At 41.5% G+C, this 17,540-nt stretch overlaps 1 protein-coding gene and 1 pseudogene across 3 annotated transcripts; both read right to left on the reverse strand.

Annotated features, from left to right (window-relative positions):
- Positions 1-490: 490 nt before the first annotated feature.
- LOC110078301 (olfactory receptor 5T9-like) lies at positions 491-2,545 on the reverse strand (annotated as a pseudogene). The gene has a single exon (XR_013540687.1). The product of XR_013540687.1 is annotated as an olfactory receptor 5T9-like (transcript).
- An 8,846-nt stretch (positions 2,546-11,391) lies between these two features.
- On the reverse strand, positions 11,392-16,110 carry LOC110078340 (olfactory receptor 8U9). 2 transcript variants are annotated; one of them, XM_020792368.3, is made up of 3 exons: positions 14,830-16,110; positions 14,381-14,444; positions 11,392-12,375 (listed from the first exon to the last, which is right to left on the reverse strand). In XM_020792368.3, the coding sequence occupies exon 3, from the start codon at positions 12,357-12,359 to the stop codon at positions 11,424-11,426; it is 936 nt and encodes a 311-aa protein (XP_020648027.3). In that variant the 5' UTR covers positions 12,360-12,375; positions 14,381-14,444; positions 14,830-16,110; the 3' UTR covers positions 11,392-11,423. The 2 variants fall into 2 exon arrangements, with proteins under 2 accessions (XP_020648027.3, XP_078239634.1); XM_078383508.1 differs by lacking the exon at positions 14,830-16,110 and having other exon boundaries at positions 14,381-14,815.
- Positions 16,111-17,540: the final 1,430 nt, after the last annotated feature.

A 17,540-nucleotide genomic window follows, 5' to 3' on the forward strand; every position in this document is an offset into this window, starting at 1 on the left:
TGTTTTTAGGAGGTGCATGGCCACCTGCTTTTTTGTCGATTGGTCTGCCCACTCCTTCCTCATCCTCCATTATCCAGGTGCCCCTTGCTCCCCCTTCAACTGCCCTATATGTCAGTTTCTGCTGCGGTGTTTTTGAATTTTCCCCCTCCTTTGAGCCTCTACTCATAAATACAAAGGGCTGATCCCCTTTTTTCTAACCTGTATTTCAAATTGCACATCTGAAGATTTAGACATTTTATAGTTTTACAAAATGATTTTCCTACAATGTGGCCTAAAAAAAGGAAAGATCAGAATTAGATTTGGTATTTTTTTAAAAAAGTATTTCTGTAAAAACAAATAATGGAAATAGCTGCAAAGAGAATGGCCTCCTTGTCTCTTGTGGGGTATATACATGGTTTCTGCTAGGGTTGGAAAGAGGATGCTGTGCCTCATCCTAAATTCATTTATTAATTTTAAACTAGTTGAATGTACAGTCAACAACACAGGCTTAGGGCAAAGGGAGGTATGTGGTGACTGAACATCTGCAGGTGCACCTAAATACCTTTAAAAAAAACAGATGGGTGGGGAACCCAATGTTCACATCACACGATGCTGTGCTCAGTCCCTGACACATCTACGGTGACAGTTTGCTCACCCACCCACACTGTAGTATCTCCCGCCATGTCTCTCAATCTGTTGGGTTGAATCTAAGAACATAAATGCTGGGACCTGTTTGTGTGTTACAAGTGGCGATGCACCTGTCTGCAGATAACAGCAACTACACTTGCCCTGGTTCATTGCAGTGGTGTAGTTTCAACCTCCATCTGTGTGATAAAGAACGCTCTCTGGGATGTTTTGAATGGGAAAGCTACCAGAGTCTGGAATGTATCACATTCATTAGCAGAGAGTCACCAACACATGTCACTCAACAAAACCAAGAAAGAATCTTGTGAAACTTTTAAAACTTAGAATGTAAGGTTTATTATAACAAGCTTTTGTGGACTAAAAAGTACAAAGAAACAGCAGTTTGAGCATGATACTCAGAACCACAAATATTAGGTTAGGTGAACGATGGAAGCATATTAAAGTGCGACTGAATATCTTCTTTCTTGTTCTCATTTCGGGTAGCATTGCTAGTGTCTGTCAGAAGCCCACATTCTACTTGTCTCCATCTATATTAATTACCATCTGTTATTAAAAAAAAACCCTCAGAGTCTTCAGTAGCGTTTCCTCCAAGAGAAGCCATATCTGGATAGCACTGCCCCAGGGATTTCTCCGCACTAGCAGGTGGAGATTATGCAGCAATATGATGTCCCTTATACAAAGCCTATCCTTGAAAAGAGTGAAGCCCCTGACCCAGCTCCCCTCCCACACCATGATCAGAAAGTTAACTGTAAATTAATTCTTCAAGTGACATCCTTTTTGTACTTCCACTTTAAAAACAACAACAACAGTCTTTATTCAACATTTGTATATATGGTTGTTCTATATAAACATAATGCTAATTTCCATCTATGATAATAAGACATGGAGGACTACACATAGGTCAAAAAACAGAGCACATCGTTTCTAACCTGGCTATATTTTACTACTTCTTCCAAATGTCAGTAATCATACCAGTAATGGTATGTTGTGAGACATTATTTTAAAATAAGTCCTGCAAGGCACCTTTACATCTTTGTTCCTCAAGCTATATATCAATGGTTTCAGCAAAGGAATCACCAGCGTATAGAAGATGGCAAGAATTTTGTCTGTGTCTGAGGAGTAGCTTGAGACAGGTCGCAAATACATAAAGAGGATGGTTCCATGGAAAATAGTGACACCTGTAAAGTGGGAAGCACAGGTGGAAAAGACTTTTTGTCTCCCATGGGTGGAGTGGATTCTTAAGATAGTGCTAAGGATATAGGTATAGGAGATCACAACAGGCAAGATGGTAATGATTTGAAGGGCTCTGACGAGACTGAACACAAGAATTACATTGACCTTTGTGCTGGAACAGGAGATGGACAAGAGCAGTGTGATGTCACAGTAGAAATGATTGATCTCATTAGATCCACAGAAAGATAATTGAAATGTGAAGACAGTGTGAACAAGAGAATGGGAAAGCCCAACTATGCATGACCCAACCACAAGAGGGATACAGATCCTAGGAGACATCAGAACTGGGTATAGCAGTGGATTACATACAGCCACATATCGATCATACGCCATCACAGCCAGGAGACAGCACTCTGTGGTTCCTAAAGCTATGAAAAAGTACATTTGTGTTGCACATCTAGCCATTGAAATTGATTTTTTTATTTGCTATGGTACTGGCAAGTGTTTAGGGAGCAACTACTGAGGAATAGCAGATGTCCAAGAAAGATAAGTTGCTGAGGAAGAACTACATTGGGTTGTGAAGATGGGAACAGGCCCTGTTTAATATAATCATTGCCATGTTCCGCAACAAGCTGGTGATGTAGATGACAAGAAACAACACAAAGAGGACGAGCTGGAGCACAGGGTCATCTGTTAAACCTACAAAAATGAACTCGGCCATTTTTACTGTTTTATTTCCTTCCAACATTCCATCCAAAGTGCATTACCTTAGAGAACAGATTTCATTACAAAAACCATAGGATATATTATCCTGGAAGATGCTGACGATTATCTTATTTTCATCTCCAAAGGAAAAATAGAAATGCGGACATGTGTATTGAAAACTGGAACTCCATTTCCTTTTAAAAAAAATAGAAAAGAACAGTTACTTCTTTTGAAAGTCAGGGCTTGGCTAGATGGTTCAATTGGAGCAGGCTGAAGTGAGCTAATAGGATCACTTAAGGTCAGGTAGAGGCCCAGTATGCCATTCATTTTTGATCTTTGCATCCACAGAGCATATGCAGTTCAAGTGACCTGCCTCCCTCTCTTTAATCCCTACTGCCCCCTCCTCCTTCTGGAAGAAAGCTTTCATTTTATAAATTTTCCTTCCCCTAACCATCCCACAGAGGACCAGAAGAAGTTTTTAATTTTCCAGTATCATGAAGTGGCTATGTTTTCTTAATCTAGTTAACAATACAGGGAAATTGAAAGGGGAATTTAACAGAGAAAGTTCTGTTTTGGTTCAATCCCAGCAGTCACACTTGCTGGAAATGAACCAAAATGGAGCAACCTTACCTAAAAATAGTAGCCCCTGACAGGTGCATGCTCTGGGAATTGACTTGTTCATGCTGGCACTTATATTACCTGATCGCCAGAAAATAAGTGAACCTGCCCATCCCCACAGTGGTCCAAAGAGTGGGACAAATAGTGTAGTGACCCCCTCAGTTGTATCTGCTTTGAAAAGAATCTATGTATCAATTCCATTTTCTGATTAGGGTTGAAATATGTGGAAACATTCCTTTTAAACTTCATTAAAAATCAGTACAATATCAAAACATTTGTAACCCTAGCCTTGGGAAATAAAATAATCCTGAGTGAATGCCATATATTGACATGGAAGAATAACATTCATCACTAGATGGAGACTGATAACAAAGTTTTAAATATATGTGTGGAAAAATAACACAGGCATGCAGATCTTTAATTTCCTCTTTAAATCATGGCACCTATTTTTTTCTTGTACAAACCTCTACTTCTAGATCAGTGGTTCTTAACCTTTTTGAAAGAAACGCCCCCTTGAGCCATTGAGGAAGTTATCATCGCCCCCCTCCCCACACTGATATCTTATTATTTATTTATTTATTTATTTATTTATTTATTTATTTATTTATTTATTTATTTATTTATTTATTTATTTATTTATTTATTTAAATAAATAAATAAATAAATAAATAAAATTAAATCCAATGACCCCTGAAAACAAAATTCAATTCCAAGAAAATGAAATGCCCCCAAAAAGTAACATTTAATTGCAAGTGAATTTTAAGACACAAAATATTAAAAGGGCATAAAAACAAACTGCGATGCAGGAACTAAAAATTTCAAGACGAAAACTCTGAAACTAAATTAAGATTGGAAGAAAATATATATTCATGCACACTGTAAAAAGGCTGCAGCCATCTTCACAGGTTTGGCTTGCTCCAGCGCCCCCCTACCACCCCCCTTCTGCTCCAGCGCCCCCACACCGCCCCTTTTCGTTTTACCGCCCCCCTGAAAAATGAAATCGCCCCCTGGAGGGCATTGTCGCCCACGTTAAGAACCACTGTTCTAGATGATATCTGGAAAAGTAAAATACAAATAAAAGTACAAATACAAACCACACATCTTCTCAGTCCTTTTCTATTCTGTCTTAATTTCGAGCCAAGAATGCATCCTCTGACCCTGGAGAAATTGACATTAGTTGCCCTTTCTACTTCAATTAACTCATATGGATTGATCTCTTTTGATCTCTTATGCATTATGTATGTTATGTACACAACTAAGCATCATTAAAGAGCACAGCCTACCAGGCACTGTTGAGCTCTGGATAGCCACCACAATGAACTATGGCTGAATGAGTCATAGGTTCTACAGCTCAATAACAAGCTTTTTAAAAGCCCACTGCCAAGTTAGTTTATCGTTATTTTAGTTCTGCAGTCATATTTTCCCCAAAATGGGTGCAACTCTCATTTATAAAAATCTGTCAGCCTCACCTGTGGAACACATTGCTGAAAACTCTGTATGCTTTCCACTTCAGCCTAACATCTCCCTGTTGCTTTGTTTGTTCAGAAGCCTGTTGAAACTGAGTCCCTGAAACATTCCACAGTTCCATGACTCAAAAGCATTCTGAAGAATAAATGATATCAACTATATCTATGGGGCCTGACCTGAATATCTATCATTATCCAGTTCATCCTTCCTGCATTTGAGACATTAAATACTAAGGTTAATATCATAGCTTGATTTCTGTTTCTTGGGTCACAACCTCAAGCCACAGGGACCTAGCGAGCTGATCTATATGCAAAGCTGTATGCAGACTTTGGATGGAAGGAGGTTTGGACAATCTCACAGAGAGCTGTAATCCCTGTTTGTAATTACCTGGTTCAAAACAGAAATTTGTCTTGCTCATAATGCTTATATATAGTACAAACGAAGAACCAATTATCCTACAGTTTTTGCCTAGCTCTGTACTAAAACACAACCCTGTGGCTGAAATCCTGTTGCTTAGCAAAGTAAGTCACAACTAGAGTTGGCCGATGTGAATCAATGGAACTTACCAGGGGAGTTGACTCAACCAATTCCCACTGATTCAATAGGCCTACTCTAGTTGTGACTTACTGCACTATGTAGTAATAGCTCAGCTATTCTCTCTCAGCTCCCTCTTCTGCCAAAAAGGTTGGTCTAAAGAGAGGGGTAGGAGCAAAGATGTGCGCACCCCCATGTCCCTCAGGATACTTGTCCGGTTAAGCCAGGTTTGGAAAGCTGTCTGCGCAGACCAATTCTAGGAGATTTTATTCAAGGCAGCTACATTATGTGCATTCTTTGGGGCTTTCCAGATTAGTGAGTTGGTGAGGGCATCAAAATTAGATAGTTCATGTTTGGCGTTGCAGATGGAGGACCTGCTAGTCTCCGAAGACTGGGTCTTGTTGCATCTCTGCCGATCAAAACCTGACCATTTTGGAAAAGGTCAAATTATAAGGCTGGGGCCTTGTTATGTAAAGGAGCTCTGCCCAGTTAAAGCCCTCACTGGGTTTGTTTGGCTGAGAGGGGAATCCACTGGTGATTTATTTCATCACAGCGATGGTTCTCCCCTCACAAGGATTCATTTTGGGCAATCACTTCATGAGGCCTTCGTGAAGCAGGTATTGTAGGATGGAAATTTGGAACTCATTCATTCCACATTGGTGCAGTGTCTACTGCTGCTGCCTTGGGCTATGGCGAAGAGCAAATTAAGAAGTCAGGGAGGTGGTCTTCACATAGGTTTAAAGTTTATGAGAGACCCTTCATAGAATGATTGTAGGGTTGGAAGGGACCTTGTAGGTCTTCTAATCTGACCCTCTGCCAAAGGCAGGAGACCTCATACCATCCTGGACAGATGGCTGTCCAATCTTTTCTTGAAAACCTCCAGCTATGGGGCACCCACAACATCGGGAGGCAAACTATTCCACTGCTTAATGGTTCTCATCATCAGGAAATTCCTCTTTATTTCCAGGTTGGATCTGCCTCTGACGAGTTTCCACCCATTGGTTCTTGTCCTATCCTCAAGTACAATGGAGAATAAATTGATGCCCTCTTCCCTGTGGCAACCCTTCAGATATTGGAAGACTACTATCATGTGTTCCCTCAGTCTTCTCTTTATTAAGGTAAGCATACCTAGTTCTTTTAGTCATTTTTCATAGGATTTAGCCTCCGGTCCCCTAATCATCTTTGTTGCTCTTCTCTATACCCCTTCCAGTGCTTCAGCGTCTTTTTTGTATTGTGGTGATCAGAACTGGACACAGCACTCTAAGTGCGGTCTCACCAGCGTGGTATAGAGTGGTACTACCACTTCCCGTGATCTTGATGCTATCCCCCTGCTGATGTAGCCTAGGACTGCATTGGCTTTCTTGGCAGCTGCAGCACACTGCTGAATCACCAGGACACCTAAATCCCTTTCACAGGTACTACTGTCAAGCCAGATACCACCTATTCTGTACCTGTGCACCTGATTTATCCTGCCTAAGTGCAGGACCTTACTTTTCCAACCACTGAACTGCATCTTATTAGGTAGGGCCCAATGCAATTCTCCCCTGCTTTGTGTCATCGGCAAATTTGATGAGTGCTCCTTCAATCCCCTCATCCAGGTCATTTATGAAGATGTTGAAGAGCCATAGACAGAACCTTGGCATCTTTCTTTCTGTTACGGCAGGCTAACACTTGGCCTTCCCTCTAGAAAATATCAAGTCACCTTCCTTTAAATTAGATTTGCATTGCAAGCCTTTCCCCCATAAATTCAGTGAGTCTCTAATAAAACTGATTATCACAGAAATTGCCTGTTTGTAAATATTCTGCCTATACTGACTATTGGGATATTGACAGATCATAATTACTAGGCTATAAACCTTTCTGGAATTTATTTCTAAAATAGGTAGATCACTCTGTACAGTATTCACTAATGAAGATATGTTAAACTGTGGTAAATATCCAAGGATGCTTTGACGCATGAGGCTTAAAGTGGCTCTTGATTCAGGTGGATTTGTAATGTTAATTTAAAAGCTACATTACTGGTCATGTTCTTTGCACTATTGTGCCTACCCTTGTCCTAGTCTGGAAATTTTAAATTGCACACAGGATAACTGCATTTTAAAGGAGTGGACAACATGTGGTCCTAACGATCTTGTCACACTGCAGTGTGCATCATCCCTCACCACTGGTTGTTGTAACAAGGAATGATGGGAATTGTAGTCAAGCAGAAATGGCATAAGTTCTCTTATTTATTTATTTATTTATTTATTTATTTATTTATTTATTTATTTATTTATTTATTTATTTATTTATTTATTTATTTATTTATTTAACATATGTCGCCCATTCTATCCAAAGGTCTCTGGGCAGCTCACAACAATTAAAATTCAATTAAAATTCAATAAAAAATTTAAAATGATTAAAATACAAATAAAATACAATTAAAATTGCCATCAGGACCCACAGTTGATGTTATTTCAATTAACAGCCTTCTGGAACAGGAAGGTTTGCGACCTGAAATGGAAAGGCAAGAACCCAAGTCTCTTTTGCACACCCCTTCCTCTCTCTACTTTCTGCATACATGCTCTTGTGTGGAGTATCAAGAAGTTGCTTTTGTTTTGTAGGTCTAACTTGTGCTTCTGACCAGAATCTCTGCCATGATAGCTAAGCAGACAAGTTCCCAAATGAAAGCATCTGCTTATCTCTTATTATGGCTTGCCAAAGTACACTGGCAAGGATGCCTAAGAGGGAAAATATTGCAGATGGCATTCTCATACAAGCTGGCATGTATGCCAAAGCACCGGAAAGTGCTGGTCTTAGTGAGTTCTTGTTTGTTGCTGTCGAAATACATTCCTTTAACTGTAGGTAAATGCTAGTGAAACCTTAGGGTTCACTGAGGAAAGCCCACACTTTCCTTATTGTACCCTGTTTCCTAGGTACTCCAAAAGCCCTAAAGAACCTTTTGAGACTGCTAAAAAAAAGCAGAGGCAAGGCAGCAGAGAGCCGGTCTTCTCCAAAAGCAGGCAACAGTCCATGAAGTGCAAAGTGCAGAATATTGGGGCTCATTTGGATATTGAAGCAGAAGTGCCAATATTGCTCGTTTCATGGAAGACCAGGAGTGACTGATGGCAGCTTGGTCTCTTTTGATACTCTGATCAAAGTTTGAATGTTCAGTTGATTTGTGTTCCACATAACAATCTTGTGCCTGAGGGATTCTACACAGAGATGCAACCAGCGCTGCAGGGTGCACTGTCCGGACGATGCAGACAACACTGGGAGGATGTACAAGCTATATCCAATATGTGGGACTCTTGGAAATTGTAAGTCATGGTTTGCTGTAAATAGACTACAGACAGGACCTATTCAGTCTAGCCTTCAGGCAATTATTTTACTAGTTGATGAAGACAGCAGTAGAGAAAGTGGCACTAGGCCTGCCACCTTCTGGGCACAACATCCTTTCCCACTGAGGAGAGGATTAAGGGTATAAAGTTGGCAGCACCCCTGGTGAAAAGTGACTGTATTCATGACATTTGCCAAAGCCATGCTGTCTGCAGGCGGGATTTTTGAAAGTTGCCATTCTGAAAAGTAACTTTGCCAAAACCTGAAATTTGCACTGAGAAGGAATCCCTCCAGTCCTTGATGGAAGGAGAAAGGGAATTGGTCTAACTGTATAGCTGCCCTGCTAATGAGCGCATCAGGGAAGCCTTTCCTCATCTGTTGTGTAAGGTCTAAGTGCATGTTTTTCCGTTCCCTCCCCAGCCTTGTGAGGAGGAAATTGGCACCAAAGGAGTGCCAAATTGGCACCACTCCATTGGTGCCAATTTATTCCTTCTGTGCCCTTGGGGCAACTAGTATAGCTCAGTGTGTTGGAATGCCCCAGGGGCCAGATGTCACATAAACAATTGTGAGCATATGAGAATATGTGAGTAGATAACAACCTCCCATTGCTCTTACTCTAAGGTGTGTGTGTGTGTGTGTGTGTGTGTGTGTGTGTGTGTGTGTGTGTGTGTGTGTGTGTGTGTGTGTGTGTGTGTGAGAGAGAGAGAGAGAGAGAGAGAGAGAGAGAGAGAGAGAGAGAGATAGTGCATCCCTATTGTCAAGCTAACAAGGCCAGTGCTCCCTGTCTCTCTGTAGTTCTTCACTGCCTGCCAGTGCTGCTTGAATCTGGTCCCAGCAGCATAACACAGAACATTATTAGAAAATGTGTTGATGTGTTTTCTGATGACAAAACTTCCTCAAAGTATGCTTAAGACTAACAGCTTGATTGTAGCATGACCCTTCTTGGGCACAGAGCTCAGTCCATTAGCTGCATCTGAAGAAGAGGGCTGTGGAGTCTGTAAAAGTTTGTGCTAATATGGCTATCCACTTTAAGAACACAGGAAAAGCCCTGTTGGATCAGACTTTAGGCCCATTTAGCCCAGCAGCTGGTAGTCACTACGGAGCATCAGATGCCCTTTATGATATAGCTGCCTGTAAGCCAAACACATTCTCCTTTTGCATTTCTAAGTTTATCACTAGACCTGCTGCCACCTTTTCCCAGGGAATAAGTGAGAGCAACTGGAGATCAATGCATGTTTTGAGATAAGACAAAGAACATACTATAGTGCCCCACTGAGGCATCAGTGGTTGTTTTTACTCTGCTATGTGCCCTTGATAGGACCAGATTAAGATCTTTAGAGGTCCTAAGCTCTGAGAAGATTACAGTATAGTAGTAGTAGGCATCCTTCAGTCTCGAAAGACTATGGTATTGTGCTCTGTATGGAGGACTTGGAACAGCGTCTAGTGTGGCTGAGGAGGCCAATTCGAGAGTGACAATCCCTTCCACACTGGAGACAAATCCAATCTGTCCCCTGTCTAGCTCCCTGGTTTTGCTTCCTTTGTGACTTCCTCTTTGCCTCAGCCTGCTGGACAAGGGTCTCTTCAAATTGGGAGAGGCCGTGATGTACTACTCTCTGCAAATATAACACATAGCAGGACCCATGGCTTGAAAAAAATTATAATGTGCACATTATATGCATGAAAATACTGTACTGTACTGTAATTGTATAGTATGTGGCAGAAAAGGAAACTGGTTTTGTATGCAAAATTATATGTACAACCAAATTACAAGCTTCCATCTAAATCTTGCATTTTCATGCTTTGATTAATGTAGACAGATTTTGTCAGACTCTGTAAACTGAAAAGCTCAAACAAGAGCTTAAAACTCCTTTGGGGGCATTTTTAACAGTGGCTGTTATCTCTTTGGCCTGCACATATAGTGCAGAAGCCACTGGTCTGAAAGACCAGCAGCTCTTTTTATCCTTATTCTCACCCAACCTCCCAAAATACAGAAGTAAAAATAATAATTAAAAAAACACCAAACGGTGAGGAGGAAAATTGATCATTTCACTCAAAACATAAGTTCTCTCACTAGATGGATCTTTATACTTTTTAGTTGTTACTGGTTCATACTCTATTGTTTTAGGTAGGGAGGTAGTTTTCTTGGGGCTCTTGAAGGAGGGAGGGAGGGAGGGAGCCTAGGGTGAGGGATGGATAAGAATTACTATATAGAACAAAGGGTTTTCCAGCCCAGGCATGCATCCTGATATTTGTGATCCCAGGTGAAATTTTTGTTTGTTTGTTTGGCTGTGGCCATAAACACAACATGATGGGAATATAGGTTGAATGAAGTCACATAACAAACCTAATAAGGTGGTGTGTGACGAATCGTTTCCAGTCTGTGACACTCTTCAAATGTGCAAGGGCCCCCCAGGGGACCATATGGCCCACATTGAGAAGGGATGGTCTAAATCAGTGGTTCTTAACCTTGGGTTACTCAGGTGTTTTTGAACTGCAACTCCCAGAAACCGCAGCCAGCACAGCTGGTGGTGAAGGCTTCTGGGAGTTGCAGTCCAAAAACACCTGAATAACCCAAGGTTAAGAACTACTGGTCTAAATGACTAAATATTTGTTAGAACCACGTTTTAAGTTAAGAGGTGCATGTTGCAGAGCATCATGTCTCAGCATTTTCTTGAATATGAGCCACTCACAACTGTAGCTGAAGAATCTCAAAGTATTTTGAAAGTATTAAAACAATATCAAAGCACTGTCTTACAGGTGATTCAGGATGCTTCTTCACAAGAGTCTCATTTTCTTTACATCTAATTCCTTTGTATGGCGGGAGCACTGGAACACACATTTAATGAGTGGAAGACTCCAACAAGAGATGCATTTGCAGTCCCTGTTTTGTAGTTTAGCTCATGAAGAATATTATTGTGGAGAATCAATACTGAACGTAATAGTCCACAGTAGTTTTGTTTCATATCCGAAAATTTTATTTTTAATTACACTGTCTTCCTAAGCACTCTCCAGAAAGCATCTTTCACCTCCTTATTCCTGTAGCTATAAATGAGAGGGTTCAACATGGGAATCATTACTGAGTAGAACAAAGAAGCAATTTTGTCTTGTCCCAAAGAATGTGAAGAACTAGGCTGTAAATACATGTAGAAGACTGTCCCGTAGAATAAGCAAACAACCATCAGGTGGGAAGAGCAAGTAGAAAAGGCCTTTTGCCTTCTCTCAGAGAAACAGATCTTCAAAATGGTGGACAAGATACAGATATAAGAGATTAGAACAATCATTGTAGTACTTATACAAAGTATTCCAACTTGTGCAAATATCACTATTTCACTGATATGAGATCTGGAGCATGAAATTTGTAACAGAGGGGGGATGTCACAATAAAAATGATTGATGACATTTGGCCCACAGAAGGATGAAGTAAAGACACACACAGTAAGTACAACTGAACAGAAAATGCCCATTATATAGCAGCCAGTTACAAGGCAAACACACACTTTTCCTGACATGATGGTGGAGTAATGGAGAGGATTGCAGATAGCCTCATACCGATCATAAGCCATCAGAGCCAAGAGGAGGCATTCGGAAGTTCCACATATGCAACACAAAAACAACTGAGTAACACATCCAGAGCAGCCAATGCTTTTCCTCTCTGCTAACAAATCTGCCAATATTTTTGGAGTAATGGCTGAGGAATAACTGGTGTCCACAAAAGCCAAATTGCTAAGAAAGAAGTACATGGGAGTGTGAAGCCTTGCATCAATTGTTTTTAGAAAGATAATCCCTAGATTCCCAGCCATAGTAATAATATAAACAGCTAGAAAGACAGTGAATAAGGGGAACTTCAGTTCTGTTCTGTCTGTGATTCCAGAAAGAATAAAGTCAGGGACTCTGGTACAATTGGACAAAGCTGCTCCCATCAATCAGATCTTCTGGCTAGAAGTGAAAAAATAAATTATTTTATTTTACAAATAAAACAAATAGGCTGTTGCATACATACAGCAGGAGTCCAAGTAGGAAGAGATGTGTAGGATACTGGTACATAGAGTATGGTGGGGTAGGAAATTAATTCTACCTTCAATTCAGAATGCAATCAGATGGCAATTTAGCTACCTTTTGGACCACCTATAGCATGGTCTGGTTCGATGCATTTTTTTGATGACCAGATGTCATACAAGTGATCACTAACCAACCTACCCCTGCCCCTCCCCCATGCCCAATCAGGACCTTTTTACTCCATTGGCAGGTCCACTTTATTTTTATTTTTTGGAGCTGGGCTGGAGCAATCAGGACTGTATACACAGAAGGGTTGTTTTAAAGGATATTGCACCCAATAAAGTTATCCTTTCTTATATCACCCTCTGATCACACCTGCATTTGCAGAGGTCAACTGAATTCTGCCAAAATGTTTCTATGACTGTGAGCAGGGCATTTCTAACCAATAATGTATCTAAGAAACACACTACATTGAAGGAAAAACATGTTACTAGGAAAATACTTTTCAAGGATTTTATCTTTCCAAAGTAGCTGTGTCCATCTCTGTTCTTTGATAACATTTTTATTTGCCATTCTTTCAAATACCTCAGGTGACACATCTTTTCTGTTTCATGCTAATCCAAGTGAGTGTGTTGGAGCTGTATCCTCAGAAGGCACGAAGAAACTCAGATTTTTCAGTGTCTTCCTTCCAACACAGATACAATTTCTGTCCAATTTATTACCTCTTTTCTTTGTCATTTCATCCCTGTTGTACGTTATTCCCTTGACTTCAATATACCGTTGATCCCACTTTCGAACCTAGAGAAATACCTCTAGGTATTTCTGTTACTACTTTGGAGTGACAAGGATCACTTGGAACATAACCCTATGAGTTGTATAATCCTACATCATCTTATTAAGGATGACAGCAATCAGCCAAACCGGGCTGTTGCTTCCTATGGATGCATGGGTCTAGAACCTCAATTCTATTTGTCAGAGCCCAGCATCTCAACCACCTGCTACCTCTCAGGGAGAAAGAGAGAGGAGAGTTGCACGAAAGTGGAGACGTTGTGTGCTAAATGGATGGAGAGGTGTGTGCAGAGCAGCCGGCCAACACCACAGCTGGAGCTTCCTGTGGCATTCCACACTTAGCAGCAGCAGTGTCACCAGCTGCTTTTAGCCACCTATTATGCTAGATGCCACTCCTGTTGATCCCCATGCACCAGACATAGCTTGGCAAAGGCAGCATGCAGGAAACGGCTGCCTGTCTACCTTCATGTCCAAGGCCTCCCCTCTTGCAACTGCTCTCACACAAGACAAATAGCTATCTGATTGCTGTGCTTCTAAGCTTGCTTCACTTTTGGTCCCTCCTGAAGCTATCATGATCCACACCATCCCAGGGATATCTGGTATGCACAGCTGAGCTAGACCAAGAGGGAAATAGTAAATACTAAGGAGCTGCAGTTGTGTGTGGGTGCAGTAGCCTAGCATGCATTTACAAGGAAGTTACTATTTTATAATGGGGCTTACCTCCAAGTAAGACTGCAGTCACTCCTCAGAACCCTTAATAATTACATGCTGTCAGGTAGATTCTGACTTAAGTGTGATCCTCCCACATTTTTCTAAATATAAGATATCCCACTGTAGTTTTGTAGTCCCTCATTTTGATGGCATTATTCTGAGACTGTGCAAATTCCCCAAGGCTACAGAGATGGCAAAGTATGATCTTGGCTGCTCCTGAGAGAGGCAGTGATGATTAAAACTCTCAGTCCTACAGCCAGCTGCTCCAACCCACTGAGCTATACCATGCAATAACGCAATGGGAGTCATTTTGAGATGTAGCAGGGATGGAGAATACATGGAGAATTAAGGCACTCGGGCTAGGCTAGAAGGAACAGAGGTATCTAAGGTAGTGTGTGTATGTAGAGGAGGCTCATTGATACAGAAGGTTTACTCTGACACATACCTGAATCTTCTTGGGGAAGGGCATGTGGGTCTGTCTCTTGAATGTTTGATGCCCAGCAATGCCCCTGCAAGTCAAAGAAGTACAAAAGATGTATGTAGGGGAAAATAAAAAATAAATATAAAAAAAAGAAGTACAAAAGATGCAGAGGAGAGTAGAGTTAAGCTCATGTCCTGCTAATCCACACATTTACTTCCCTACAGTCAAAGACCTTTCCAAAGAAGCTCATTTGAAGAGTTATTCTTCCTTGAAGGTTTTCCATGCTTCAAAGAAAACTGGAAGCTAAAAAAAAACCAACAACAACAACAACAACAAAAACCTTCAGCTGTGCCCAGCACTTTTTCTTCCCAGGAAGATTATTTCACAGTCAGTTACCCAGATTTCTGCTTTTCATAGTTAATTCTCAGTCACAAATAAAAGTGAATAAAATCCCCTTGATTTCCACCAGTTACCTCTGTAAAGCTGCATCAAGAATTCTGCAGTTCTTGTGGACTGGAGCATCAGGTGAGTCAGAAGACTGCAGTTCATAAGAGGTTGTTGGGCTGTATTTATTTCTGCTCTTATCCCCATGGGGAAAGTCTCCCTTAATGGTTCCGTGTTCTTGACATATTTGCTGCTGTAAAGAAATTAAATCCACTAATCTCAGAATGCCTGCCATTTTTGTACCATGGATAGGGAACTTCTAGACCTTGTGTCAGATATGACCCAGAGGAATGGGGTGAAGAATAGTAAGACGTGCCAGTTTTACTGTACAGTAATTCTTAAAAACACCTGGGCCAGTGTCCTGTTTGCCTGCATCATCTGTGCAGCTGTCCATTGTCCACGTGGTTGGGCTTTTCTGGAATACCCATGGGTTCCCCTCCATAGTGTGGCTGCTTCTCGACTGGTTATGAGATGATGCCTGATTTTAGAGTTTCTCAAAGCCAAGGTGTTTTGCTTAAATTGTGAAAAATCACCTCAGCCACCCTTCCCATAATGCCTTGCATCCAAAGACCTCCAAAGCTCAGGCATTATCCACACAACCAGACAGGAAGCGACGGAGCTATGTAGAGGGGCCAATGGCAATCTGAGGGAAAGAGTGCCAGCTTTCTCTTCCTCCCTGGCCCAGTGATTGCTGCTACATGGTGATGGCAGGGGATGGAAGGTATCCCCAGAGTGCTGCAATTGTAAATTGGATACCTCGCCAAGTTTGGAAAAAAGTTGATGAATTCTCAAAAAAAAAAACAAAAAAAAACTGACCTGACCTGAACTGAACCCGGAAATGGGAAAAAGTTGATGAATTCTCAAAAAAAAAAAAAAAAAAAAAAAAACTGACCTGACCTGAACTGAACCCGTCCTCCCTCTGCACCAGCCAAATTCAATGAACACAGCTGTCTCTAGCATGGATAGGGCTGTGCTGGGCCTGCTTGCAGTACAGGTGATATATAATTTTAAAAGGATGGATCATTCTCCCTGCTACTTGGCAGAATTGCTACTTGATTACAGCTGGAGAGGATGGGCATTGTAGCCCATCACATCTGGAGATTACTAGATCAGAGAAGGCTACTCTATATGAGCTGAAAATGACAAGTTGTTTTTGTTAGGGAATTCACTGTTCTCCACATGGAATGTGTTCTTATCTTCTGTAACTTGTCAAATTTGCAGTGCTGCTGAGGCTCATGTCACACTTTACGGCTCAGCAAATCTAATTTTGCCAGTAAACATGTGCTCATTAGGGTGCCACAGCTAATCCAAGCTCCTCCGTGTCTTTGGTATGCCGCATGTGCTTTTAGCAAAAACTATGCATCGAATTCAATCAATATCTGAAATCTGAACTGACTAGGACTGATTTGAACATATTTGTGTGAGGTCTAGATCAGTGGTTCCCAACACTGGGTCCCAGATGGACTGCAAATCCCAGAAATCCTGGCCAGTACAGCTAGTGGTGAAGGCTTCTGGGAATGTTAGTACAAACACGTCTGGGAACCCAAGATTGAGTTTAAATCAGTAGTTCCCAACCTTGAGTAACCCAGGTGTTCTTGGACTGCAGTTGCCAAAAGCCTTCACCACCACCTGTGCTGGCTTAAATTTCTGGTCTAGATCAAAGCAAAATGATCCTATCTAGTTCCCAGGTAAAGTGAAAGGGTCTGGAGCATTTTGGACAGATCCAGAGATTTGGATGTTTAAAGTGAGCAGAGAAGAACAAGACAGTGCATCTCCAGCAATGTGAAGTGATCAGGAAAGGGAAGGTAGCTGGTTTTGTTCAATGACATATGTAATCAAAGGCCTTATCTACATTACTGATTAACTCGGTGATATGCATAAAGGAAATCAACCCTGAGTGCTCACTGGAAGGACAGATCCTGAAGCTGAGGTTCCAGTACTTTGGCCATCTCATGAGAAGACTCCTTGGAAAAAACCTTGATGTTAGGAAAGTGCGACGGCAAGAGGAGAAGGGGACGACCGAGGATGAGATGGCTGGACAGTGTCTGCGAAGCAACCAACATGAATTTGACACATCTCCGGGAGGCAGTGGAAGATAGGAGGGCCTGGCGTGCTCTGGTCCATGGGGTCATGAAGAGTCGGACACGACTAAACGACTAAACGAACGAATGCATAGAAGGTTTTTGCTGTGATTTAAAGTCATGTGACAGTCACATTTATTTGTTTGTTTCTTCAATTTCTATACCACTCATCTGGCTACAAGGCCACTCTGGGGAGTTCACATGGTATGTGAATCGCTGCCGGCATCTCCTTCAGACAGTGGTCAAGAGGTTGCATTTTTAGACTGCTGAGTGTGCGTCCTCTTGGGAAAACCTTTAATATGTTTTAAAGCTGTGTTGTCTCTCCATTGAGGTTTTTTTTTTTTAAATCATTCCATTTGAAGCTTGCCCACTCTGTGCTCATGCTGGCCACTCGTCCCAGCTGCTGTGGTGAAGTGAGGGAGGGATTGCAAAGCTGCTTGTCCCTTTAGAAGGCTTGGCTGCTTCTGCCCCGTCAAGATTGCTCCAGCTGTGCCCATTTGAACCTACAGAATACACCACAGAAATGAAGGGTGCCTAGATTTGCAGTGGTGCAAAAACACTGATCCAAGTGTGGATCATCCTGAACCCACAAGATTTCAAAGTGTGATCATCTGCAAACCACAGATCCATTTTTATTTTATTTTATTTTGCCCAAAGAC

This window comes from Pogona vitticeps, chromosome 1 (assembly GCF_051106095.1).
Source record: "Pogona vitticeps strain Pit_001003342236 chromosome 1, PviZW2.1, whole genome shotgun sequence".
Classification (NCBI taxonomy): domain Eukaryota; kingdom Metazoa; phylum Chordata; class Lepidosauria; order Squamata; family Agamidae; genus Pogona; species Pogona vitticeps.

What these genes read in the sequence shown, in the direction of transcription:
- LOC110078340 (XM_020792368.3), bottom strand. Translation starts at nt 12,359, where the DNA reads ATGGGAGCAGCTTTGTCCAATTGTACCAGAGTCCCTGACTTTATTCTT.